Source organism: Falco rusticolus, chromosome Z, assembly GCF_015220075.1.
Source record: "Falco rusticolus isolate bFalRus1 chromosome Z, bFalRus1.pri, whole genome shotgun sequence".
Taxonomy (NCBI): domain Eukaryota; kingdom Metazoa; phylum Chordata; class Aves; order Falconiformes; family Falconidae; genus Falco; species Falco rusticolus.
The window spans coordinates 5,528,092-5,555,706 of NC_051210.1; the positions used below are offsets into that span (position 1 = coordinate 5,528,092).

At 42.8% G+C, this 27,615-nt stretch overlaps 1 protein-coding gene and 3 long non-coding RNA genes across 4 annotated transcripts in view; 2 read left to right on the plus strand and 2 right to left on the minus strand.

The window, feature by feature from the left end:
- ADGRV1 (adhesion G protein-coupled receptor V1) overlaps positions 1–7,337 on the plus strand; it is a 290,872-nt gene extending 283,535 nt beyond the window's left edge. Inside the window, 1 exon segment of the mRNA XM_037372734.1 lies at positions 6,857–7,337. Coding sequence (XP_037228631.1) covers positions 6,857–6,975 — 119 coding nt within the window. The 3' untranslated portion in view covers positions 6,976–7,337.
- Positions 2,024–25,087, minus strand: LOC119141043. The gene is made up of 2 exons (XR_005101817.1): positions 24,711–25,087; positions 2,024–4,949 (listed from the first exon to the last, which is right to left on the minus strand). It is a non-coding gene; the product is annotated as an uncharacterized LOC119141043 (long non-coding RNA).
- LOC119141045 lies at positions 7,016–17,508 on the minus strand. The gene is made up of 2 exons (XR_005101819.1): positions 16,914–17,508; positions 7,016–16,211 (listed from the first exon to the last, which is right to left on the minus strand). It is a non-coding gene; the product is annotated as an uncharacterized LOC119141045 (long non-coding RNA).
- On the plus strand, positions 16,203–27,326 carry LOC119141044. Its single transcript, XR_005101818.1, has 3 exons — positions 16,203–16,955; positions 17,598–17,650; positions 25,359–27,326. It is a non-coding gene; the product is annotated as an uncharacterized LOC119141044 (long non-coding RNA).
- The last annotated feature ends 289 nt before the right edge of the window (positions 27,327–27,615 follow it).

Genomic DNA, 27,615 nt, shown 5'->3' on the forward strand with positions numbered 1-27,615 from the left:
AATTCACCACAACTTTAGCATTTAATGATTTTTTAATAAATCTTCAAGCTTTGTCCTTAGTTAATTTGTTTTCAGTCCTTCTCGAGGAAGTAGGTCTAGAACCAGCTTTTGATGATTTTGCCTAAATTTCATTATTGTCTTCTTAATTAGTATTTTATTACCATTTGTTCTTATGAACCTTTTGTATTAATGTGATTTAAAGCAGAGACCTCAGGCCACAGTTGGAGAAAAATATTTTTGCTTGCATTACTGATTCAAGTAGTATCTGAACATTTTATCCCAACGCTTATTCATGTGCCAAAACCGTGTCCCCAGCAACATTATGGGGGCAAAAAAAAGATGATTTCTAAGCCAAACCAGTTGTCTCCTCTGGCTACAGACCCACACATAACATTTGAGCAAGCCAAGCTGAAGAGGCAGCATTGAGGTTAGAGTAGCTTTAACCACCAAAGTAAATGTTTATCAGCTATTGCCTTAGATACAAGCTGTAGCTCAACACATACTTCAAACCAAAAAAACCCATGAGCTTTTTCTGTAACTAAAAATGGTATCTGATGTATTATTTGCATCCAGACCTGCTCTCCAGTCCACTTCAGTGCCGTTCAGTGCCTTGGCCATGCCAAGAAGTCAAGGTCCTCCCAATGGCACGAGGGAGGGAACCACATGGAAGGAATGAAAGGGGAGATGAGGTGGTGGGAGGTGGGATTACTTCTCTGTTTGGCAGCACAGGCTTCTGCTGCTAAAATATTCACCGAGTTGTGGTCTAGTGGGAATTTTATGATACAGTCAAGCCAGCAGTCACTGAGAGGAGCCTGTCTTCTGGTCCTTCCTGGCAGCACATTTCTTCCTCTCTTGCATTGTTGCTCGTACTCATGAAACCACAACAGCTCATCTTAGAGTCTTCTCCCTCTCCCTCTCCCTCTCCCTCCTCCTCTTCCTCCTCCTCTTCCTCTTCCTCTCTCTCTCCCTCTCCCCTTGCCACTCCACATCAGTTTGATGCCCTTTGAGCACCAGTCCCAGCTTCAAGGAAGCAATGGTCATCAGCAACTGGAAGACCAGCACCTCTTCTCTAAATAGGCTGATGGGTATGGGCAGCTGAGACACCTTGCTTTTGTCTGCCATTTGCTGTAAGTCACGCTTCTCAAACCTCTTTAGGCCAGACTTTATTTCAGTAGGCTGAGAATTCCTCATCTCAAGCAGACAAGCCCCTGGGAGAGCATGGAAAAGGTGCTTGGTACCACATTAGCTGTTTTTATGAATCTTAAACAGGGAGGTGTGGCTCTTGGGTATAGAGGAAGAATAGAAATGCTTTCTCTGCCATTGCTGGAGCTTTACCTCTGATAAGCAGAAACAGAAACCTCCATTATCTGTCATTCCTTAAAACTGTCAACCTGTAACCAAACTCAGCCTCAGCTGTGCTAAAATATTAGCTAAAATACACTCTGACGGTTGGCTGAGGATCAGCACTGATTAGCAAAGGAATATGCAAAAATGTCTTTATGCTTCTTTGTGCTTCATCTGTCCTTTCTGCTTATGCAGTTTGGAGCTGTCTGAAGGCTACTTTAATTTATGCTCACTGTCTGTAGCCACAGAGTTTCATCTGGCAGTGAGAATGAAGGGTATTATCACAGCAAAGCTAAGGTCTCGTTCCTGTCCTCCCATCCCCACTGCAGCTGACCACTGCCAGGAGTAGAAGTGAGGGATGACTGGTGCAGGTTAAAAAAAATGAAACCAGCCCAGGCAGCATAACTTTATTCTTTAACACACAGTGGTTTATCACTTGGCAGTTTGCAGTGCAGCTACACAAATCAGTGCGTTGGCACACTCAGCCTTATTGCTAAAGAAATGTGTGGTAGAACTATGCACTTAGCCCTTGGTTCCATAATCATTAATGCTGGGCCTATTTACAAATTAACCTGAAATACAGATGGCATACAGCTGCATTTCTAGCAAGTTAGGTGGGTGAGGGTGGTACTGTTTCTTAGCCAGCTTTTGCACTAGCTTCATGCAACCTTTGCATTACATGGCCATATTTTTTTTTTTTTTGGTGCAAGAAATCCAGAAGCTAGATTTCTTATATCATAATGCCATGGCCTTTGAATGCTTATCAATTAACTCCTCCTTTCCATTAAGTATGTGCATGCTGATACAGAAACGCATAGTCAGGGTTCACTATATCGCGGCATCTCTTATACTGTGGGGATCTTTTGGAAGGCCAGACAGCTCCAGGGCAGTTTATGCGAAGGAAATTATAGAACAATTATGGTAGGAGAAATAATTTAGGGACATGTCCTGCTTATTGATGTGTGATGTGTGCTAACACCACCCACCCCCCACCACCCCCCCTGAATGTTTACAAATTTGTCTTAAATTATTTATTTTAAATTATTTATTTAATTACATTTAGTTTATGGCCTTTATAATGAATCAAAGGCTTAGCTTCTACTGAGAAAGACAATTAATTGCCAATTTCTTTTTGTTAAGTGCACTAATTAACTTTAAAAGTGCTGTCATTTCAGACTAGATCTCCTTTTTCCTCTCATTTCTGGTGCAAGGTTTATGTTGATAGACAGTTTCCTAAGACCATTCCCTTCCAGATTGTCAGGGTTGTATGTGACTGTCATTGAGGCTAAAGCCCAGTACAGCAGAATTCCCCAAGGACTTCTGCTCTGGTTGGGGCTGGGGAGTTGAGAAAGGGGCCAGCAGAATAAAAGTAGATGGAATCTGTCCCAAAGTAGCAAGTGTCCATCAGCTTTGCTCTAAAGCACAAATACCATAAAGACACAACAGCTTACTGATCTCTGAGCTTCCATCCATATTCCCGTCTCCTACAGATGCTCTTGCCCTCCCCCTTCAGTGATGCACAAAAGTCAGCCAATTCCTTCCTTTGGGTGAGGTGTGAATGCAAAGCACAGCAAAGCCTTTGGGAGAGGCCCAAACCCCTCCAGTGCTGAGGAGTGACCCACTCCCATAGGAAGTTTTTTGCAAAGACATTTTTAAGTTAGACAGAGAACATCCGCCTAGCACATGGTACTTTGCAAATATGTATCGGACAGTATCAGTGGAGGATATTGCTACATCCACATCTCCGTGTATTGTTCTTATTGAGGCATATGTGGTAAATCCTAAATAAATATTCTACATTGAGAATACCTGGAAAAAACTACAGTATAAGTTAAAAAGCACACACAAATACAACTATTATAATAACGATGCTATATAAACCAGCTCATAGCTTTCAATATAATACAGCTCAGGTTCCAAAGTCAGTATTTTTTAAACCTTGGTGTTACCACTGTTGGTGCCTGGTTTAAGAATTATCTCGTGTTGGGCGTCCTGAACTAGAGGAACCATTTGAAATTTCAGATTTTGAAAGGTGTTCAACACAGCATCCCGGCGACTGTCTGTCACAGGGTAGGTAAATCGTAGGTGGTGGCAAAGTGCTAGATCCGTGCCTTGCCCTAGCAACCTATGTCATTTCTGTTTTGAAAGGCTCGTCCCACAGAAAGAAAGGAAGGAAGGGTAGCCCCTTTGCACATTAATTCAACTTCTCGTTTGTGATTGCTCACAAATATGCTGCCTGGTGGCTGTGAAACATGGCTGTGTAAAACCCAGGAAATCTTTTTATTCCGATCTGAGCTTGACTGGTCAAAGTCTGGGTGTCTGTTGGTGTCATTTCTGTAAAGTCAAAGCCCTGAAAGAAGAATGAAAGTCGGTTCGTATAGCTTAATCCTTTCTATCTAACATATGTCTTACACACAATATGCATCATGAGTCATTCAGAAAGCGAGATGGAAGTGCTTAGGAGATATGAAGTCTCCCCAGAGATATGAGTACAGTAATTACAGAAGAAACTCCGTCTCCCGTAAAATGTTTTAGTGGGAGTTTGAGATCTATCTGAAGGAGCAGGGGATGAGAGCTGGCGTTCAAAGGCACGTAGGAATGGACTGAAGAAATCCTTCGACCAGTAGATGTCACTGGAGGGATCTCGCTGGCTTCGCCAGGCAGCTGTGACTTCGGTTTCTAGCTAGTCCTTTGGTACAAAAAGAAAGGAAGAAAGGTCTCGTTTTCCAGTGTATTTTAAGAAACTTAAAACAGTTTCTTCACAAATTGGGAGAAGTAGTACTTTCCGCTATGTACCTGCCATCCAACTCTAGCATCTCTAGAGGAGTACCTGGGTTTTGGGGTCTGAGTTTAAATCCAGCTGTAATCTCAGAGTAAGCGTGACCAATGAACTCTGTGAAACTCCATCGTGTAAACAGTCGTACCCTTCCCAGTCTGCCGAGTGTTTGGTAAGTTTGTATCCTGGTTACATTTCATCTCTCATTCCTAAAAAGAATCAGCTCTTACGTAGTTTGTCTTTGCATCAGCAGTAGAGCAAGATCCTTGTAAACCCAGAGTAGCCTACTTCAGTCTCTGGTTTACACCAAGTTACTGATAGGAACCTCTGTAACAACAACAACAAAAAAATCTCCTCTTACTTTGCACAAAGCACATACAAAGCTTGCACATATATCTGACCTTTAAGAATATACGTAGTGTAATACTATAATAGACCTGTACCCGATCTTTTTGTAGTGACAAGCACGAGATTCTTTCAGAAAGCCTGTACTGAGTAATTGCAGTATAACCACCAGTAAGACAAACATCTTTGTAGCCCCAACAGGCAGTGTTCATCTTAAAATCTGAACCCAGGACGATCATATTCATGTAACATGATTTTAAACGTTTTTTCAATAATTTATTTTTTCCCTTTTTGAAGCTTATACCCTCTTCAACCTAAACGTATGTTTCAAGTGAATTCCAGTGTTAATGATATTACATAATCAGTATTGTTTTCTTTCTCCATTCAAAATAATTTACTTCAAAGTTATTACCTTGTTCTTCTGTCACCAAATGATAAATACAGCAGTCTGATTTATCTTCTCCATTACACTCGTGATTCCTTTCTAGAACAAACAGTTTTAGAGAAGATAAGAAAAAACCCAAATAACTTGCATATGCAATTGCTGTTTTTCCTAGGACTTTTAAGCAGCTTTGAGTTACTGGGACCTTGATTCCATTAGGAGGTTAAATATGCATATAAATTTAAATCAGTAAGTACAGTTTAATCATCTTCAGTACACTTATAAACAAGTATTTTAATGATTCAGAGCCTAATCTTCTTGTCTGTATTATTGTGTCTTTGCTCACTGATGGATTTTTACTCCTGACAGGAGTAATTGATGGTGTCTCAAGAGCTTGGGTCACGCAGACCCAAGAACAGGACTCATCTAGTAGATGTCAATGAGTGCATGTTCACCCTGACACCTGAACACCAAAACTAGGTGTAAGAAGGATCGCAGCGCAGAAATACCCACTGTTCACCAGGATGCAGTCAGGCTGGGTTCACGCAGCGCTGCATCCGAGTTTGGCCCCTACGAGGGCTCCTTCCAGAGCTCTGCAGGGACGCCTGCCAAGTCCTGCTCAGGTTCTCTGAACCAAGCTCCACGTTCGAGATTGCAGCCTGACTTCCCATGGCAAAAGGGCATCCCTCTGCTGCCCCCTTCTCCCTACGTCTCTTGGGGGGTGTGGAAGGAAGGGTGCTATGGAAGAACTTTGGAAGAGTCAAACAATAAAGGGCACAGAAAATAATGAAGTAACTCTAAAAAAGTAAATTACCCTTATCTTGTGTTTTGCCAAACTCGACGGAGCCTGGAATATCAGCTGAGGCAGAAATCAGAGATGTATTGTACAACTGATAGGAACTCCTGAAAATAGTTTTTAGTATGAAAATGCAGATGACTGCCTCTCCCAGTATTCCCTAGTCCGGGTTTTTTGAGCCAAATGTCATTCCTTTGCAACCCCCTCAAACTGTGTGTCATTACAGATCTATTTCTGCCCAAAATGAGTAATTCTCCAGTTGTTTGTAAGTGGCATCACTGTAGGACCATGCCTGAAATTACCCTTTCTTGAAATCACTGTGCCTAATTACACTGATGTAAAGCCTAGACACCCTAAACCCTAACAAGACCCATGTACAGATTTTAGGATTCACTTTACAATTCAAAGAGAAGGGCAGGAAATGCACTGAGGTTTATAGTTAAAACTGACGTTCTGTGAATAAGTGGTCTAAAAAAATACACATTTAAAAAAACCCACTAGTGCAGGGTTATGCCTCTTGACACTAATCAGCTCAAAGCTTCTCCCAAATAAAACCCGAAACCCCTAAAAATCAACATGGAAGCAACGAGCTAGCAGAACTGTGATGGGTGGATGGAGAAGGTGGCCTCCTGACATGTGTTGGAAGTTTCCATGGTCCAAAGTCTAGTATTCTCTCACAGCAGAACAACACAATACACCAGCTTGTGCCAAATGTGGGTTTAAAGAGTATTTAGTCAGCGTCTTTTCTCATGTTGAAATTACAGTCCTATTAAAACAGATGGAATTATAGTTTAACAGGGAAATTGTATAATTAAAAATCAATTCTTCATGAAAAAGTCCTTGGAAATACCAGACTGTAACAGCCAGACCATGAACCCAGCCTAAGCCAGGCCTTGATTTATGCTCTTGTGATTCCAAGGCACCCTCTGAATAGCTATTGTAAGATTTCCCGAGACAAACAAGTGACTGACACTTGAATTATGAAAAAGCTTATCTGGATGGTACCAAACTATGTGAGATAATGCTATAATCTGTGGATTCAGAATTGCAGGCTGGCACAAGGAAACTTGCCGCATCATTGCGGGGTAGGGAGGCATGGCAGTAATCAGAGTAAAGTGGAGCAGGACATGACATCACCGTTCCTGTGTCGGGATTCCGTTCTCACTGATTCTCTTCTTTTTCTTTGTTTGGTTTGTTTGTTTTGCTGTTTCAGGTGCAGGTCTCAGTGTCAGCGATAATGAATCTTGTCACGGCAGCCAGGACGGCGGCAGCATGGCTAACTCCCAGATCGTAGAGCTTAGAAGAATACCCATAGCAGACACTCACCTCTAAGTCCTCGGCTTGCTTGGGTTTTTTGTTGGTTTCCTGTTTCTTTTTTTTTTTTTTTTTTTTAATTCAAGACTCAGTATTTTTATATTTGTACTTCCTTTTGCACTAAAACACTATATGAAACTGTGTAGTAGAATGCTGTGAGCTTCACTGGACGTTTAACAAGGAATGTTTGCTTGAGGTTTTGTATATCAAAAAATAAACTGTAAATTTTTTACAGTGGCTGAGCATCAATAGATATCATGGCAATCAGCCTAGATTTGTATCTTGTAGCTAGACGACATATTTCACAAACTGTAGCTTTTTTAATTAACCTATACATGTAACACCGATTAATAAAAACAATAGAGTCTGTTTGATACAAATAAGTCTGTTATTTCTCCTGGCTGTTTATGGAGCTGGAAGGTGATGCAGACACCCTGTTGGACAGGGAACCTTTTTAGTCACGCCATTGTTCTAAGTTTCCTAAGCTGTACTCTTTTCACCGGTTTTTGAGTACCCAGATCTGTGAACTTTACAAATCCAAATAAAGGCACAGTCTTGAGCCAGAGAGCTTGAAATTTAAATTGTGACACGACAAAATATGCCGTGATCTGAAACCAACAGGGGGAAGGGGAGGTGAAGGACAAGAGTTGCACCCCTGGCAGCTGCATGCTATCGACTGCATTACCTTGCTGGTTTCACAATATTAAACTCTCCCACTCTTCTCACAGGCAGAAGAGGGGATCCCAAAGAGCTGAGTTTTCTGTTAATCTCCAGAACAAAGATATCCCTGTACTGGTTGAAGTGTTCAAGTATTGCATTACAGAGTTAGATCAGTAATCTGGGGTAACAAATAAGCAGGAAAAGTTCCTCCCTTGAAAGGAAAAAAACCCCCAACAACCAAACCAAAAAACCCCAGAGGAAGTATTCCAGAACTGAGAGGGGGAGGCAGGCTGATCTTGTAGGAATCATTAACTCTGATTCTGCACAGACGCTCTGTAAGAAAAACACATTAAAGCAGGAGACCAAGGGAATTTTCCTTTAAACGTTTCTGAGCATATTATAGAAACACAGTAAATGATAATGCAAGCCTTTCATACCTTCCTCAGGAGCTTGCCTAAAGGCTTAGTGCTGGGCAAGCTCTGAGCAACAGCTTCTCCCTTTAAAAGAAAACTTTTCTTATGGAAATCTTCCTGTGAATTTTGCTGTGGTGATATACAGATTTTACTGTATCTAGTTATTTCTCATGCCAAAAAAAAAAAAAAAAAACCCAAACAAAAAAACCCCAAACAAACCCCACTTCTGTGTCCCAGTTGTGTAATTGCCGGTAGGACTGCACAGCTTACAGTCATCACTCATATCCAAAGCAGACATAATCTTTAAGCTCTAATGCTGCAAAAACATTCACAGACACAGGAAACTATTTCTAGTCAGCAAAGCCCTTAAATAAGTGCTTTTTAAGTACATGTTTGAATTGATGGGAAATGAGTGTATGTCTATATTTAATTAGTATGTGTTCTGCTGCATGGAGTCTTAATTTTCTGACTCCCAGGAATTTTGTTGCCTTTCTTTGTGCTGGTCATGCTATGGAGCAAACAGGGCCAAGTCTTTCTGCTCAGTGGCAAAACCTGCTGGGGGGGTGGGGGGCGGTGAGTGGGGTGGTGAACAAACCTTTCTTCCCCGTGGGCAATACACAGAAGAACAGGGTGGTCAGGGAGACCCATACCTCTGTGCAGAAGGGGCAGCCTTTGAAATCGGGTGCAGTCCAACAGAAGCATAGTGGGCAATTTTGGACAAGAAGGAACCATCTAAGCATATGAACTTCTCTGCCCATACCTACCCCTGCTGAAAAGGGACTTTCTGGGCTCTTGGGTGAACTGCGGGTATCATCGAAGTCAGTTTGGCAGTATGGAGTTAAAATTGGTTTTGGATGCTTTGCAGTGCAGTACCTTCATAGTATATAGTACAATGCAGCAATATATCAGTATATAATATCACATATAACAGCAATAGTAATTAGTAATGTAATATAGTATAGAACAGCAATATAGCACACAGAAAATCTGGCCTTTGAAGAGTTTCTTTTATTTATTTCATTCTTCCGGAGGCAGCTGAGATGAGCGTTGCCCACTGCTGATGCTGCTCCTCTGCCTGGTGAAGCCCTAACCTGAAGCCTGGCTCCGCAGGGCGATTGCAACACTGGCTCAGTTGCAAGAGAGTCAGGGTTGTAACAGATGTTTCGCTACTCGCAGCACATGCTACTACATGCTGTGAGAAAGCTTATAAAAGAAGGATGTTTGTTTGATTTTGACTCACCACCATAAATGTTAATACTTTGTGTCACTTCAACTTGTTGCACAACTGGCCTGGTTAGGGATTTACTGTAAAGGCATCAGGATTTTCAGAGCAGATCAGTAGGATGACGTCTGCTGCCAGCATTTGCTGAATTTTAAGTCTCTAGGTGGTGCTCACATGGTTTAAGATTGGGAGATGGGTTTTGCTATTGTTCTAGAAGCATTTTTTTTAAAAAAAAAAAAGAAAATATTCTCTCTGTAGGAAATCCAGTGTTTTAACAGTGTAAGTCCCCCTCTGTTCCTTTTTTGCTGTTCCTTCAGGAGGCAAAGACTGAGACGGGAACAGGGCAGCTGGGTGCTCTGACTCAGATGTGCCCAACAGCCACACCTGGATGGGAGGAGGACCTTCACAGTTGGCTTGACTAGCCTAGCCAGACTGAATGCCTCCTGCGGTTCCCTCATCTCGGGCGTTATTGAAAATTTGATAGAGTATAAACATCTTTTTGTTTCTATGAGATGAATAAATCCACAGCCAGATAACTTTCAAACCAAGTGTTACCACAGGGCCTGCCAAGCTGACTAACTCGTTCTCTGTTGGCTAAGATGACTAACCATCACTCTGTTCCTGTAGCAAAGAGCACCAGGATACTTGCTGCCTTTGCTTTTTTCCACGTGAAAGGATCCATCATTTCTCCACAAGAGGCCATTCTCTGTGTTTTGAGGGGCAGAAGAAGCTTTGGCTAATATGGACGTAACCTTTTGTTGTTTGCTGTGTGAAGGAGACCCCATTTCCAGACAAGTTTCACCTAAAGCTCCTTGAATATGTATGTAAATCAGGTGAATGAATGGATGTGCTTCAGGAGTTTGTCACCACTCAGATGCTGACGTAAATAAACTCACTTTTTCAAAAGGTGGGTGAATATATGCCACATTCAAGTGCATAAGTAATGAAAAATGGTAAGTTCAGCAGACATCTTTTAAGGGATGTTTTAGAGAAAGCCACTATAGATAGTGGAAGATTCTACTTTTCACTTTTCTTGGTACATATCCAAAATGTCAATTCGTGTCAGGGATATGTACCCAGGAACAGAAATATGCAGATCATTTTTTTGTTTTGTTTTTCTTTAGAACCTTGTTGAAAGCCCCAGTATATCCATGCCCTGTCTCTACCGTGCAAATGCTTAGTGCTCCAGCATCCTACATCCAAAGTCATCATCCTGCCAGGAACTGCACGGTGAGAGCTTTGATCTGCAAGGGATTAAATTGTATTGAGAGCTTTACAGCAATAAAGTGCCTATGTGCTCAACATAAAATTATGCTAAGTTGACTGATCATGCAGAGGTTTGACTAGACGACTGCTTAAGTTCAGGCATATCCTGCCTTCGCATACATTCCACTATAGCTCGGCCAATACTGTGGACCTGGAGCTACTATTGTAGATTCTGCTTCACCAGCAGTGGTGTAAACAATAAGTCAGAATGTGTGCCCAGTCTGCTGGCAGCAGAATTTTCTCCTGTGTTAACTTCTACTGGCAGGAACATGTAGTGAAAATAGCACATGCAAGAGTGGGCTCATCTGCCCAATTCAGTATGTTATTCTGTTAATTTTCACAGAAAAAAATTCTCATTTTTTATGCTATGTTTCAAAATAATCTTCTATGCAATAAATACATTGAAATAATTGAAATGTAGTTCTCTTGTATGCAGTAAATACATGGCAAATAATTGCAAGGTAATACTCAAGCATTATTGAACTAAATACCTGGGACTAATGCTGTGCTGAAACTGAGAAGACAGTTGTGTAAACTGGCCTAAATGGTAGCCCAATACCCCTAAGAATGGTTTTGGGTGGGTGGGTGGGTGGATTTTAACCAAGTCAAAGTTGTGCTCATGGTAGAGAAAGCATTTTCACAAATACACAAGATCTGGGGACAATTATTAATACCTTTTTTGTTGTTGTTGTTACTGCACTTCAAAATCTTTTTCTTTCTGTGCAAACCCAAAGGCTAATGTGGCATCTGTTGGGTCCTGCCTTCCTGCTCAGCATCCCCAGGAAGGTGAACGCTCTGCTCTTCCTGGAGGTGGTGGCTTCACTCACAGGATTATTTTACCAATGGCTTATACTACAGACCCCCAGAAGGACTTTCCTGGATATCCAGAAAAAATAAATGTATTCTGGGAACTGTGAGCACAGAGCCTGATAGCATAGATTTAAGAACCCTGTTGCCACTCCCTGGCTAAAACTTGCAGCTCGGAGATGGCCCTGGGCCGGGGTGGGTGGGTGTGGGTGGGTGTGGGGGGTGCGGGTATCAAAGCAATGGCTGCTGTCAGAAGTGCAGGGAAGGAATTTTACTGAAACTGTCAGGATTTTCCCCAACTCAGCAGGCAGGCTTTGAATGCAGTGTGGTCATTCCTGTGCTGTAGCACCTCCGATCTGAGCACACAGTGATTTTATCCAGAGATGCTCTAACTTCCAAAAGCTGCCATCTTCAGTTTGGCTCCGTACTCTTCATGCAGAGCAAACAGCAGTATCTGGCCTATCTTTTGATGGTTCAAAGTGTGTGTGAAACACAAGTACGTGTCATGGTGTACACACAGACAGAAAATAATTACAGGATCTAAGGGCTTAATATAAAAAGAAAAATAAATTCCATTTCAATCTGGAAGCTAAAACACTGCAGTCCAGGTTATGAAACAGGTTTCCCTAGAAACTTCTTGGCTCCTGCTTTGCAATTCCTGAACTGAAGTTAAGCGTGTGATTTCCCAGTTTCCAAACTGGAAAGACTCACGCATCCAGGCATGGCATATACAGTTGCCAACAGGGCTGCAAGAGAGGAGGTGTCTGCAATCTCCCTTTGCTCAGCCTCCCTGTGCAGGACCCACTGCGATGTTGCTGCCACAGGTCTGTCTGCTCCCTGGAGTGGGAAAGCAGAGAAGCAAATACAATGATTTTCCTGTCTGGCAAAGTCCGGACAGACTTCTCCATGAGCACTGTATTTCTTTTTGCTGTGGGACAACATGTCCTGGAGTTTGGGGCAGGGCAAGAGGAAAAGAAGGGACAAACAGACAAGAACCTCGCCTGAAATACTTGTTGAGTCCTGATAAAAGGAGATAGCGAGTTGTTCCTCAGTGAGTGCACTCATGTGCTCCTTCCTGCAGGATGATAACGCCGTCAGCCCTGCCACCTCTGCCGAGGCACACAGGCAGTGTCTGCGCTGGTGATTCAAACAGCGCTTCTCTGTTGCTTCAGCCCCAGGATGAGCCCTTTTTGCCTCTGTTCTCCACGAACAGACACCGTTTGCAATGGTTCCTGCAGCAGGAGTCTAAAAATGGCCCACCGACTTACTCCCTGCTGCTGGAGGGGTGGTCCTTCTCCCTGATCTGCCTGCCCAGCACCTCGGTCACTGCTGTGCACCCATATTCCTACCCAAAGACACTCTTTATTCATTTAATTCCTTCTAATAACATTTGCCTCGATAGCAAGTGGGCTTGTGCTCCCTCTTCCTCAGCCAGGCCTCTGTCTGGCATAATGCCAAATGTGAACCTTTTTTTTTTTTTTTTTTTTCTGTCTTGTGAGAAGGAACCCGTTTCCTTCTTAATTCTTTGTTGTTTTGCGGTTTGTACCTTCAGCTGGCTGAGGTCCTGAGGAGTAATGTCCTAATTCCAGCAAAAGGCACTTGACACCATTCTGAGTTGAGCATTTGCCCACTTTGGCTATTCAGATGGCAAAATGGCTAATGTGTCTCCACCCATGTGAATCCTGGTACCCGGCTATTGTCAGACATTTAGTAAAGCTGGTCTGGCCATTTTAACTGGGACTTTCTGCAAGTTTTGGGACACACATGCTCCCTTGCAGTATCTCAATACTTCTGTCCCAGCAAACAGCGAACCCTTGCCTGCACTGACGTGCGCAGGTGGTGGAAACTCTCCACTCCGATCATTAGATTAGTCTCAAGGTTTAAGAAATGAGTTTGAATTTGGTGGAGCTCCAGAATGCCTGAAACCCTGCCCTTGTTTGTGAGCAGTGCTCTGACTAGCTGTCTGCTGTATGAAAGGCAAGGTGTCTACAGCTTCGGCCACCCCTTTTGTGTGCTCTGGGCAGATCCTTGGAAGAGTGAGAGTAGGTACTTCTGGCAGGAAAAATTATAGCTGGAGAGCAGAAGCAAAGAGGAGAAACTTCTGAGCACTTCCTTGTCTTCATTTTCTCTTGCTTTCCACCACCCAGTTGCTTCCCACTATTTCCATAAGTGTGATGCTCTGCCTTCTGATGCAGCACGGTGCACCGATTCTGCACCCTTAAGGAAAGTGCTGCAATCCTTCTCCAAGGACCCTGTGCCTACAGCTTTTAGCTTCTTGCATCTTGAGAGCCAAATTTAACAAGAATAATTTTACTTTGTGGGGCTAAGGGGCTTTTCAGAGAGAAGAGTCCATCAACTGCTTAAATTCAGTTTTCCTGGCAGAAGACCTCCATTGCATATGAGAAGACCTCTAATCCTGGTCCTTAGTGGACTAAGGGTTAGGGTAAGGCCTGACCTACCGCAGCGGTGTGGACCACTACTGTATCACCAGCTGGGAAGGAGTCTGCCCACTTTAAAAATCACGCTTTGCTGTGGAGAGCAGAGCAAGAACGAACAGGGCAAATGCCAGGCAGCTACTAGCAAGCCTTCTGACTTGCAAATGGAATGGCTCATTACAAACACTGGGAGATTAATATTAAAGATAATCCTCTGAGCATGGAAAAGAATCCCATGTAGCCTCAGGAGATGGACAGCTAAATCCTTGGAGCCAGTATACACAGTTATGCCATCCAACCTCCGGGACACAGACCTTGTTTTTGAAAGCAGCATGCTCTAGAGGAGAAAACAAATGGAAAAACAATAACATCTTGCTTTCCTAACCCAGAAAAGGAGCCTTGAATGTTCATGAAACCAACCTTTTATTGCAAAGGAAACAGAAGCTGAGATTTTTCTGCCTCTCATAAATCTCAGACTAACATGATTAAAAATATCTTAGCTTTCTGAAACTGTGTGAATTAGTGAAGAGACAGTGTGCATTTCTATTCATCTCTTCTCTGTTTATATTTAAATACTCTCAAAAATACTGTTAGAATTAGTCTTTTTTTCCCCCCCCAGAAGTACTAGCCAACAAGAGGCAGTGTTTTACACATCACATGAAGTAAGTTAACATCTACATCATAAAACACAAAGTTAGTGCCTGTAGACCACAAGCATTCCAAATTCATTACTTCTAATTGAACTGCTTGTTACTTATTTTAATCTGATATCTACTCTAGAAGGAAAATAGTCATGTTGAAACTAATTAAAGCTTTTTTCTTCTTCTTTTTTTGTCTTATATGAGTTTTACATTAGTGGTGGCAATAATGTTTTGCTCAAAAGTAGGTCCATTATTTCTGGTTTTCCTAGGGGAGAGAGAAATAAAGACACATGCTTAATTCCTTGTAATGCAGAGAGAGGTTCTGTGTTGTGAATAGTTCAGCATTTTATGAATTGTCTTAAATAAATAAATGAGATTTTAAACAAATAATACTTCTTGGATTCGGGAGGGAGGATTTGCAAGTGAGATGTTTGCACATCTACACTCTTACAGAAAGAATCCAAAGAGCGGGAAAGCAGGGGGGATGTTTATTCCCCTTAAGTATGAAGAAGAAAAGTGTCTTCCTGGTAAGACCCATTCTAGGCCAAAACTGAAAACACAGAAAACAAATCAGTGACAGTGGGTGTCATTGTCTTAACTTGATTATTAACAGCTGCAGGATTTCGCCTGGGGTGGCTGTTGTCATTTGCACTGGCAGGGTACAGTCAGCAGTGACTGCTCTACTGCTTCTCAAGTCAGATGCTGATTCAGTGGCTCCCAGACAATGTTTCTTAACATCAGATTTCACTGGATAGAATTTATAGTTTTTATTTACAGACATGCATGCAAATCTGCCCTCAACTAGCTGCCTTGTGCTGCGAACAAAAATTTTATTTTTGGTTGGCAGGTGGATGAACCGAACCTCCAGCTCTCCCGTAAAAACCAGGAATACAACACTGTTCGGGTCGGTGTGAGACTGGGGTGTGTGCAATCCCAGCAAAGACAGCGGGATGCAGCAACTGACACACCAGCTTTAGAAAGCCTGTACTTGGTGGTGGCTGGCTGTTCATGCTGCTCTGTGAGCTTGCGCTCAGCCGCCTGCCTGCATCCTGTGCACTGGGTACCCTTGGTCTCAGACATGACACCTGGCAGCTGTCCCTCCTGCTCAGCTCAGAAGGCACTCATGGGCAGAGGTGCCACCAGCAATGCAGATGCAGATGCCGGACCCAGCGCACTCACAGCCCTTGAGCTGTAGCCCACGGGCTTCTTCGTGCTCTTGCCTGCTACCCCCTGTGGTGTCTCAGCATTAATGAATGCACTTCACGCTTACCTGCCCTTGGCTTTCCACTACAGAGATCAGGGTGTATCTGAAACTATTGCTTTTATTTCTGGTGAGGACTTAATTAACGTGATGCTCGCCATCCACTCCCCACATGCACTAGACACACAGACAGAGCACAAGTGCCCCTCCGGGAGGTATTTGCATACAGCAGAGACAAAATAGATTTGGCTTCTGTCACCTCCTTTGCCCAGAGTCTCACTTCCCCCTTCTCCTGTTGCCACAGTGACAGCCCTAGGGGATGCCCAGATGATGACTTGGAACTTCTGCCACTCCCAGTCCTTGGGAATGTGTTATCTTTGTGCTTATCTTTGCTCTAGAATCATGCTGTAGGGATGGTCTTCTTCAAGAGGACTGTTGCTGGCATCCAGATTGCAGGTCTAGGTGGGACAGAGATAAAACATTGCCATGCCCACACTTCTAGTGTCTTGAGGGTGGAGATCCTGAAGAAGAACCGGTTGCATCTGATCAAACCCAGCTTTACAGCTTCTGTTTATGCAGTCTCATGGATCATGCAAGTTCCAGCTACGTCTGGAAGAAAAGCGGTTCATTGTTTGGACCCTCAGGACATGCCTATGACTATCACGTTAGGAAAGAGCTTTGGAAACTGTTCTGGCACAAGGTGAGAAAGGGAGAGGACATGGCAAGTTCTAGGTCTGGGCTCCTGAGGCCCAACAGATAAGGAGAGAGAACAGGGCAGCTTGTTGGTGTCCTGGGATCTTTCCAGGTCTTAGCTTTAGCCCATACCAAGGAGCCCTCGGTGAATTGCACAACCTGGATCACCTGGGCCCACGGCAGCCCAGGATCAGCAAAATCTGATCTGACTTCCTTGCAAGCAGGACCTGCAGAGCACATGGATGTGAAGCTGCCATACCTTTGCTCAGCCAGGTTACATACACAATAAAGGTGGCCTACAGCCTTGTGATACAATGCTCATCCCTGACTGTTCAGTTAATTTGCCTCTGAGGCCATAAAGATAGCTCTGTTTGATTCTCAGAGGCTGTTTCATGCTTGTTTTTGTTTCTGGATTAAACTTTAACTGGTTTCCAGGGATGCTGCGAGGGCTGGAGAGAGCCACGCTTCTAGCTGTGTTTCAGGCTTTCAAGTTTGGGGCAGAAAATCTGCCCACGACCACATGGATTCCTTCTTCACTTTACTCTCTTTCTTCAGTTTTTTACAGGACAGCCCAGGAGGGTTGCCCCCATGTAACAGCGCTTTCTTTTCACTGCTCACCTGCTTTTTGTTGAGCTGAAGGGAGCTTTGGCTGCCAGACAGGTACGTAGGCTCTGTGATGCACACTGGACAACTGGTGTGTGCACCACACAAGTCAGAGGTGGGCAGCACGTGTGTTGCAAAGGGCTGCGGTGGCAGGTGGTGAGTTGGAGCCTGCGCCTTGCCTGCTGCAGCTGCCAGCTGTAGGAAGGACACAACTGGTTTGAGCTCTCAAGCTCCGTGAATTCAGACTTCAGCTTCTTCCAGCGACACTGTTTTTCTTAAGTTCCAAAAAATTGAAGATTTTGCCTTACTCAGGCAAAGGTTCCAGGGTATCAGTGTTGTCAGTTTGTATAAAAATCAAAACAGCGGTTTGTATTACCGGTAACGCCAAAGCAACTGTGTTGCTGTTTATAAGCAAGGGGAATGTGAAGCTTTTTCTGTGCATCAGGAAGCTGGAAAGATACACTAAAGATACGCCTATTATCAATGTCTGATTAAATGTCTCTCTCGCTCTGCTGCACTATCTTTACATATGACCTGTACATGCCAGAATGCCTGATCTTCATTAAAAAAAAACAGGCTTAACAATGTTAAAGGAGGAGGAAAGGAAATGTTATAGATAACACACCAAGTTCTTTTTTTTTTTTTTTTTTGTGTGTGTGTGTGTGTGTGTGTGGTTGTGACCTTTTTCTTCTTTCATAGATAACTGCACCATTGTTGAAGCAAGCACTGAACACTGCTGCATTTCATCCTATGTGAGTACAGGGTCTTTAATGTCATCTAAAGATCAAGGTTATATTTTTTGCTTGGAGGTAATCTAATAATATTTGTCTGGACTTTGTGATTGGATAGGAAGGGAGAGGTTATCTATACACATGCGTTTGTCTGAAAATGAATGCTTTTTCCCATGGAAAGCAGCCTGAATATTCAATCATTAATTTCCAAAACAAACAACCCAAAAGAATTTGGCTTGTGCCTTCCATATGTATCTACTGGGATTTAGTCAGAATTAACTGCGTATACAGGCACACCACGTGACACTTGGCTGCAGTTTCCATTTGGCTGACAATTTTTCATTTTGAAGCAGCACCCAGTGTGCGCGGAAGGGTCACGGTGCCACAGGGGTGTGATGATGATGATGGGGAGCAAGACACCTTGACAGTCCCTTGTGCTAACCTGTTGCACAGCAGCATGCCTCCTCTAGGGTTTCAGCCAGGTACTGCTCTGCTCTCCTGCTCTTTGCTCAAATGCTGCTGCTGCTTAAGGAATTGATTGAGAGCAGATGCCTGCTGAGCATGAAAATGATCAGCTTGCTGTGATGGAGGAACCCCAGTAAAAGCAACCAACAGTTTTGGGACATAGTGGCCTTTGCAGGGGTACGGACTCCATCGCCGCTTCTTTGCAGACTCAGGATAAATTTGTATACAGCATAGTATGAACATTAGCATGTCAGGCACGCCAGCAGTTGTACAAATAAGGGGTTAAATCCATGTTTGAAATGGGTGAATCAAAGTAATTTGAAGCAATGTGCTTCCCCCCCACCCAGATAAAATATTACTAATGCTACATGATGAATTTTCAAATTCAAAGAAACTATCCAACATCTGTTAAGTCCACACTGAAACAAAAGTAATGAAACTTCCTACCTGCCTCAATTAGGCTTTCCAATAGCCCCATCACTCTCGTAATTAAATGATTCCTTGTTTCTCAAACTGTACCAGCCACTGCCAAATAAAATACAACCATTTAATCACATTAAATTAGAGCTATAATAATATTAGTCATTGCCTAATAGCCTTTTTTAAGCCACTAGGAAAGTAAAGTCTTGCCAAGAAGACTGTTACCCTTCCACAGTATAAATCAATAAATCATAATTGTACTGTGTACCTTGACCTCTTTTCTACCACACTGTGGAAACCAAACGGCAGGAAGCCAGAGACTGCTTAAGTAATTTAAAACAATTTGTAAACTATAATTAAAGGGACTGCTTGGGCCTATTAATTAGTAAATAATTCATAATCTCAAAAGTATTCAAATGTGCTCAATTTCAGTGAAATATACCAAGTGGAGCAATCTGATAACACGGCTGCTACCATCAGGACTGTAAAAGACCATGTTCTTTCCAACTGTTTCTGTTAATGTTTGAACATAAATTGGTGAACACATGCTAGAAAGTAATTATCAACTGCAACCATTCCACCAGAGCTAGACGCGTCATAAATTATGGCTAGCCAGAAGTCCTTAATTTTTAACCACTAATTACTGATATTTTCACCAATATTCCCAAACTCATATTTCTGCAGACACAAGTCAGAGCTTTTTTACCCCTCTTCTTTGCTCTAAATGAGCTGCTTTCTGGCGGTGCTGCTTCACTGCTTTGCTTTCGTTTTGTCAAGTCAGTGGTGGGAAATCACCAACGCTGGACTCCTGGAGCCGCGTCTGTGCTGTGGGTATTTACAGCAGGGCAGGGCACATTCTCTGGGATAACAGTGCTGGTTGGGTTAGAAAGGATTTAGAAAGGATGGGGATTTAGAAGGAATTTTTATGTGATCCTCAAAACACCGGCTGAACCCTTCAGATTGCCACCCCCTCCCCTGGAACAGCTTAAGTGACATTTCTCTGTAGGTGCCCTGAAGTGCTCCCTGGGATGGTCCAAGCCCTGGGTGCATGTGAGTGGCCATCAGCTTTTACCGACCATAGCAGAAAAGCCGACACAGCGACCCAGCTGTGGCTGGACTGTGTCTGTTAAACACCACGGCTGGTGCCGTGCAAGGACTGGCATGCCAGCCCCAGGAAACTGCAAGTCAAGAGTGAAGCGCTTACAAGGAGGAAGTGCATCAAAGAATAATATAAATGCTTTCCAGGAATGCTTATGTAGGTTAGACATTTCAAGGAAAAGAGAAAAGAAAAAAAAAAAAAAAAAAGCAACAAAGTAAGTGCAAACCACAGGGGAGAATAACAGCATTTCTGGAAAAAAATTGTTTCGGAGGATTATTTATTGCGTGCTTTCTTACTTGTCTAATTATCAATATGATGTGCTGCATTCATGTATATATATATATTAAAATAAATTATAAATACTCACTAAAGGAAGAAAAAAGCTCGGATCTTGTAGGAGGGAACAGTCTGAGAGGAAAGTTGATTGGCTAGATTGTTACTACTTAAAAACAATTCTAATAATATTTATAGAGTTTAATGAATATTTATATTCTTTGTTTTTTCCTGATGGATCCTTGGGTCAAGACAAGCTTATATCTTACATCACTACTGAGTCACTGTTCATTTTCCCATAAGTAACAGCAGGGTCTGTTCTACTTCTCTGGGGATAACTTCCTCCTCTAATGCACTTGTCCCTTTTAGAAAAAACACTTGGGGTGAGGAGGATTCAGTCAATTCTTGGTGATCTTACCAAAATTCCCCCCCACCTAAAACCAACACTCATCTATAAATCCTTAGTTGGACCTTACCTGACTCTTGGTGTCATAGAAGGTGCCTGTGGGCACATTTTCCACCTGGTTTTCATATTGGGGCTAGAAATGCCATCAGCTGATGCAATGAGTGTAGCGGCCATTGCGATCGCAGGTTCATCGTTGCATTTTCAACTGCAGCAGGCTGCGGTCAGGGAGCCCCAGCAAACACACTATGCAACAAAGGTCTCAAAGCACACACACGTGTAGGAAAGAGCAAAAGTAGTTTGCACAGGGAGTTTCAAAAATGGGTGCTGTGCAAACTACCTGTTAGACAAATGCCTCCAAAGTGTGGGCATTCAACTTTCCTGGTCCCAGGGAAAATGGGCATCGGTCTTCATCTCGACCTGGCACAAGCCCAGCCGCCTCCCTGCACTCGCACCCCAGGAAACTGTCGGAGGAAAGAGGCAAGTCCACCTGAGAAAAACTCCTCATTTAGTTGTGTCCTCGCATGTGGATGTCTGTGGAAATACCTCGGTTAATGCCTGTGCCAGTCACTGAAAGCTGCAAGGGCAAAATGACCCATCCGCGTGGCCACAAGGTGCTTTGTAACTTCACGGCAGCTCTGACCCAGACCCCTCAGGGAGGCAGGGGGTGAAGCTCAGGCAGGTCGGGGATGCTAAAGCAGCCTGACAAGACCAAAAATGTGCATCTGGTGTACGTACACCAAAAATCTTTGACGCTAACCCATGCTTATTAACATTAGCCGATGATTTAAAATGGTGTCATTAAAATTTAAAGTTTCAGAGGAGGAATGCTGTCTGTGAGGGGCTGGAGATACCGTGTGCTGCTCCATCCAGGCACATTTTTTCTGGTTGTGTTTGGAATTTAGCAGCATTCTGCTTTGGGAATTTGCAGTAAATAGGACATGTCAGTATATTTATGTAAGATTGGAGATAAAGTGTTGTTGCAAGCTAGAAAGTGGTAGAATGTGAATCTGGAGCACAATATTCACAGAAAAAATGAAGTTTAAAAAAGTATGTGTAACCAGCTTTCCTCCTCGGTGGGCAGAGCCCACAGTGAATCAGGATATTTTTTTTCCTTCTAAAGAGGCAAGTTTTTCACATTTTCACAGCATCAGATGGTACATCAGGAATCCATGATTAAAAAAAAAGAAAAGGCCCAGCTTCAGGTGAACAAAATGATTGCTTTCTTCAGGTACACGGCTTGTTTATTTTTCCTCTAGAAAAAAGTGTCAGTTGCTTTATATTTCTGGTGACTTTGTCAGTTGGACATGACAGGAAAGAGCACCTCCCCACAGCTGAAGGTGCCATGCGAGGAATAAAATTTTATTATCCTAGAGCTAGAAATGAGAATGTGGCTGTTGTTTGGGACCTTGAGACAGCTCTTGAGACAAATTTTTTACTGGAGGAAGATATCTGGAGAGCTCAGCTAGGCTTAATGAACAAATTAAAAAGGAAGGCCTAAGAAAGTTGAAAATTCAACTGATGTAAAATATCGCTGCTTACAACTTGCTCTGCTGCTTACAACAACAATCCTGCTCTGTGTATCAAGTAGAAAATTGTTTCTGTTTAGCCAAGTAGTGAGTTTGACCCAAATGAAGGATAACAGAGGGATTCAACTTGCTCTAGCTGGAGATGTCCTTGCTCATTGAGGAGGGTTGGACTAGATAAACTTCAAAGGTCCCTTCCAACCCAAACCATTTCATGACTCTATGTTTCTGTCTTTGCTTGTCTTTGATTTGTTTGATTCTTGCTTTAAGAAAGAAATGAAAGAAAATTTCAGCTACCTGAAATTGTTCATGGGAGGATTCTTTGCTTGGCTTTTCCCCCTGCACTGTCCCACACTTTGTTTTACATAAACTTATAAATGTTTATACTAAATGAGTACACAGCGATACGTTTTTTCTTAGCCTTGTGCATATGCTGGGCTTTTACTACAACAAAATTCTTCTTACTGATAGCTGTGTAGGAAGACTTACGGCTCCAGTTGTAATAGTATATGCTTACACCTATCTATTCAATTTTAGAATAAAGGAAATTGAAGTTCTTAATAGTTAATTGTTTTATATTTATATATACAATCCAGTGTGTGTATGTGTGTGTACACCCACTCACACGCACGCATATATAAAATGACATTGCTTCCCAGCTTTGGCAGATCTGCTGGGCTCATACTGCGTGCTCATTCTTCATATGCTATATGTTTTCTCTGTGTGTGGTTTTAAATGAAAATATTCTATTACCTTTTAAAAAAATAACTCAGCCACTTGGAATAACATTTGTTGTCTAGTAGAAATCTTGGTGTGCAGGTTTTTTGAGCTTTCTTTTTAAAAAAAAAAAGTGTGAGAGAGAGAGAGAGTAATAGTTATTAAGAAATTTTCCAATAATTGTTTTTGTTATTGCAGGAAGTTAGCTCACTGCCCAATAGGAAATAATCACTCAGCCAAGCATAAGACCATTAATAAGCAAACTAAATAAGCTGCTCATGAGTCAGTGTATCTCTTTCTCTTTTTTTTTCCCTTTTTCTTTTCTTTTTTTTTTTTTTTTTTTTTGCAAATCAGATGTGCAACTCTTAGTCCCATTGAACAGCTTAATTTGCGAGGTTAACTGCACGCGCATTTTAGCATGTGTATATGTAGTAGCAGATCCTGAGGCAGCAGGACATCACTTACACTGGCAGGAGTGCAGCATGTTGACTTCACAGCTGACCAAGTAAAGAAACATGCAAAAATTCAGGCCTGATCTGAGCCAGCAGAACAGTTTTCCTAATGACTTAAATAGGAGCAAAGACTTGAAGGTGGTTAGTCTAGAATTACAGATAAATTTCACACTATAGCTGGCCCTATGGTAGCAAACAACTCATTAGTCTCTACATGGCTGAAAGAGACCTTTGTTTTGCTACTATACGCATGGAGCACATCGCTGTTCCTCTGTATTCAGGCTGCTAAACATTATTGCTTTCTCAGACTGAAAGGTTTATTACTTGCAAAAAACCCTAATATACTAGTGCCGTTGTGTTTATAAACCAAAAATTTATTAATACTTTATTTGACAGTTGTGCTCCCACAAGTAACCAGTCAAAGTAAAGTGTTGATGAGCGATCCTTAGATTAAAACGTGTTTGCATTTGGTGAGCACGTACAAATGACACACACCCGTGTAGACAGAAAGGTCAGTTAATGAACAACTTCCTACAAACGAACCTCTGCTCACACTGTCTGTTAGGCCAGCCAGTACTTCAACCATCCTTGTTGTGTACTGGGGACGCTGCTGATTCCAGAGCAAAAATTTACTACCTAACAACTAAACCTCTACATTTAAGGGATTCTTGCTGGATATGTTGTGAATGATGACAGCGTTTTATTTTCTCACTTCAGACCCTTGCTCAGTTCTGTAAACTTGTTAATTATCAGGGTCAAGTTGTGCTTGTCAGAAGCAGTGTGTTTATACCATAAGCAGTTACTTCATAAATTGTGAAGCTTTGGGGGATTCAGCGCCCCAGGGCATTCAGCATTTTGCAGCTGAAGGGCTGAGGGACTGCATTAGGTGTTCAGTGTACCACGGGAAGAGAAGGAAGAGCAGACTGCTTGCTTTCCTTTCCTTAGACTATGCGAGCAAATTTTGCAGTGGAGTCCATGGGAGAGGGTGGAAAAAGAGTTTGGGAAATGTATTATAGAGTATCTGAAAAGAAATATGGAAGAAGACCTGTAAGTCAGTACTGTTCTCAGGAAACGTCTTAGGTGACAAAACCAAATTATAATAGGTTAGCCCTCCGCTGAAAAAAAAAAAAATGATGGGAAAATTCAGAGTCCACAGGCAGCCTGAGAAGTCGAACAACACTAGAGGAAGACACTTGCTATGGAAGTCCTCTGCCAAGTATTTTGGGCTTGCCCGTGTGTAGTAGTACTGGCTACGCATTATGTAGCTGTTCTTGGCCTTTCTCCCTGCCAGCCCTGACTTTGCTAGGCAGAAAATTTACTCCCCTGTGTGCGCATGCCTGCCCACCCAGACCCTGGCCCCTGCGTGCCGCCTCTGCCAGGCGTCCATGTCCACGCCGCGTATGGAGGGACTGAGCAAGGCACGACTCGGGAACAGGCACTGTGTATTACGATGTTGAACACCACATGTCTAAGGAGCTGGCAGATGAAGCAGTTTGTCATTCAGCTGTGATTTATTTCTTTCAAAACGCTGCGCTCGTTTTTGAATTAATGACTGAGGAGGCTATCACTATGCTTCAGCATCTAATTTTGAACTCTTGCTAGCTCTGAGAATTAATGCTTTCTGTTGTTTTAAAGCAGTCTTGGAAGACCTGTTTAATGCAACGCTTTTAGCTGTATTGGCTTCCAAACCAATCCATGTGAAACATATTATGTGCGCCCCGCATACCTGAGCAACTGGGGATCCCGTATGAAACAACATCTCTGACAGCGATGCCGGCACAGCCAAACCACCTTTCAGTACGATCTGACAGGATTTTCCAGGGTGCTCAGTGATCTGTAGACGCTCAGTAGCATTCAGTGCCGTCTGGATATTTCTTGGCATCCGGAGGTGTCTGCTCTGTGGTAATGCAGCCATAATGTCACGCAAGAGTGCCTTAAGTACGCTAATATTCCTTGCCAAGCCGTTAGCTCTGTTCTAAGGTCCTTTTAAGAGGTGGCAGCAGTGCCCGCAGCTGCAGCACGAGCCCGTGCACTTCTGTTGTCACTTTTTCTCTCTTCCAGCAGAGGAGGGTGAACCTGAAAGAGTTTGACCTCTGCTTGGTGACAGCCCGTTATGGCTGAGCATGAACTCCTCCCGCTGACCCTGTCCTCCTCCTTGGATTCCAGGGGTGGAATCCTGATGGCATCGTATTATTTTTTTGGCTGTCAGCCTTTACATTTGCCATCCTGCTGAAGGAAGCCTTCACATTTGTCAGCATCAGCCTTAAAGAGGCAGCTGAAATTATTTGTCTGAAGCATGTACTCTCTCTGGACTAAATGCAAAGATAAGGTCATTTGTTTATATATAAATCTATTTTTTTTTTTCCCCGCCCAGAAATCTGTACTCCAGGAATTCAGCAGTCCTCTGAGACAGCCTTTCCCGGCCTCCTGTGGCCAAGCTTCCACAAAACGGAGCACATCTATCACCTGATCCCGCTGTGGAGAGGCTGCTGGTGAGGGATTTGCTCTCTGAAGCATCCCCTGGCCTCTGCTACTTCCAGGGAAAAGCTGTCAAGATAATACCTGCTGTGATCAGAGCCCTGCCAGCCATTTACCATTATAGGAGGTTGGGTCTGTGCAGCATTAGGTGAACCAAAACAGCAACCTGCAACAATGTGGGCTTAAGCTTCATGGTGACATGAAATTTTGCAGAAAGCTGCGTCTGGGAGCGTGGTGCCGTGTCTGTCTGTTGGCAGGGTGGAAGCCAAAAAAGAAACGGCAGCAGGCTGGTGTCCTGTGAGGCAAAGCTGTGTCATCTGTGTGCAAAATGCAGTAGCATGTTGGCTAGCACAGTGGTATCTGATTGCATTTTGAATTGCACCTCCTAGGAGACAGAGAAGCTGGTAGTTTGCATGGGCAACTTCTTGACACTGAGGGTATGATTTTGTATAGAGAGTTAATACTTTTCCTGAGGAAGGAGGTGGGGAGATGGGGAAAGTCCTTACAAAATTTTTTGCTGTTGCTGTTCTTAAAGCCTGAGAAAACAACTTGTTTTTTTTCTGAAAAGTGTGAATTTGTTGAAATAGTCATTACCTTGTCACTTCCCAGTGAGCTGGGATGGCACAATTGCTCCATTGCTTCTTTGCATCAACTGCCTAATTGGTTTCTATTGTGATATAGATCACTTATATACAGCCTTCATACGACCCCCAAAATAGGTTTCTGTATTTAAATACATACTGCCATGCTGGCTTGCACTATGCTATAGGCAGGCAGGAATTCAGCAGGCAGAGCAATTGTTCACAGGTCTTTTGGGGTGGGTTTTTTTTGTGTTCAGAGAAGCCTCCAGTCCCATTGCTTAGCAGATAGCAACGCTGAGTCACACACAGCTTTTGTCCACACACCAGCATCATTGCTGCATACCAGCCTGGCACTTTGGCCAATCAGTTCTTCTTCTGTATCCTTTTTACTGGGCAATGACATCAAATCAAAACTTTTTTTCTGTGCAAAGGCAGGACCTTGTCCTTCTGCATCTTCCTGTATTTTCTACATTTCCATTTTCCCACACATCAAGGGAGGTTTCATTTCACAATTTCTACTCCAGAACAGCCTTCAGTGACAGACACCCAGTCTTCAGTGGGTAGACACTGCCATGATGGAGATCAGCACAAATGAAACCTTACAGGGTTTAGTCATGAGTATGGGTTTTAAATTGGAAGATGAACTTTCAGACCAATATATCTCTTCATTTTTCACCGCAAATAGGACTGTGCCACAGAATCATAAACTGTTGTAGGGGCTTAAGGTTAATTAATGGATAACAGGTCTTGTATCAAATTCGAACCCTGATATACGTGTTCATGCTTTGATTTAGGGCTAGATTTTGCTATTGAATCCCACACTTCAACAGAAATAGCACATGAAAATCCAGCGTTCAAATGCGGTTTTCTTCAACCAGCTTTTTGAAACAAGCCCCAATTCCCTTTTAACTTCTTAAGAATAAATAAGACTAAAAGGTAACAATTTTCTTTCAGAAACACAAAACAGCAGGAGTTAATTTTATTCTCGGTTATTATGGTGTTCTGCTGAAATAACAGTGAAGCGGTGCTGTACTTTTCCCAGCTTGGAGAGTAAGATCTGTCCCCAGGAGCTTAGAAAATGCCTACTTTTTCCAAACTGCTAAAACTGTCGGTGTGGTGGGTTGTCTTCTTTTTTTTTTTGGTTTTTTGTTTTTGTGAGCGTAGGGGAGGAGATCAGGGAATAAAAGAATGGATTAATCCAGAGCAGCCCATGGACAATATGCACTAACCAAACCTGTTTAGCTTTTATTTAAATAGTTTAAATAATTATCAACAATAAAATTATTGTAAGTGTTTTCCAACTGCGCCCCACCCCACCCCCCTTCCCAATTTTAGCCAGTGCATTTTTTTTTGAGCTGACAACACGGATCTATTTCTATTTCAAAATGCTTGCTATAATATCCCTCTCTTGATATCCCTCTCTTGTCCTGTATTTGCTGAGCCTGGGATAGCCACTATCTGTACTATCCCCAGCCTGGCTGAGCCAGGGAGGTTATTAACCCTTTAGTTTGATCTCCAGGGTGGCAGCCTGCTCAGCATCTACAGAGTTATGGTGTACTTTCCCAAATGATT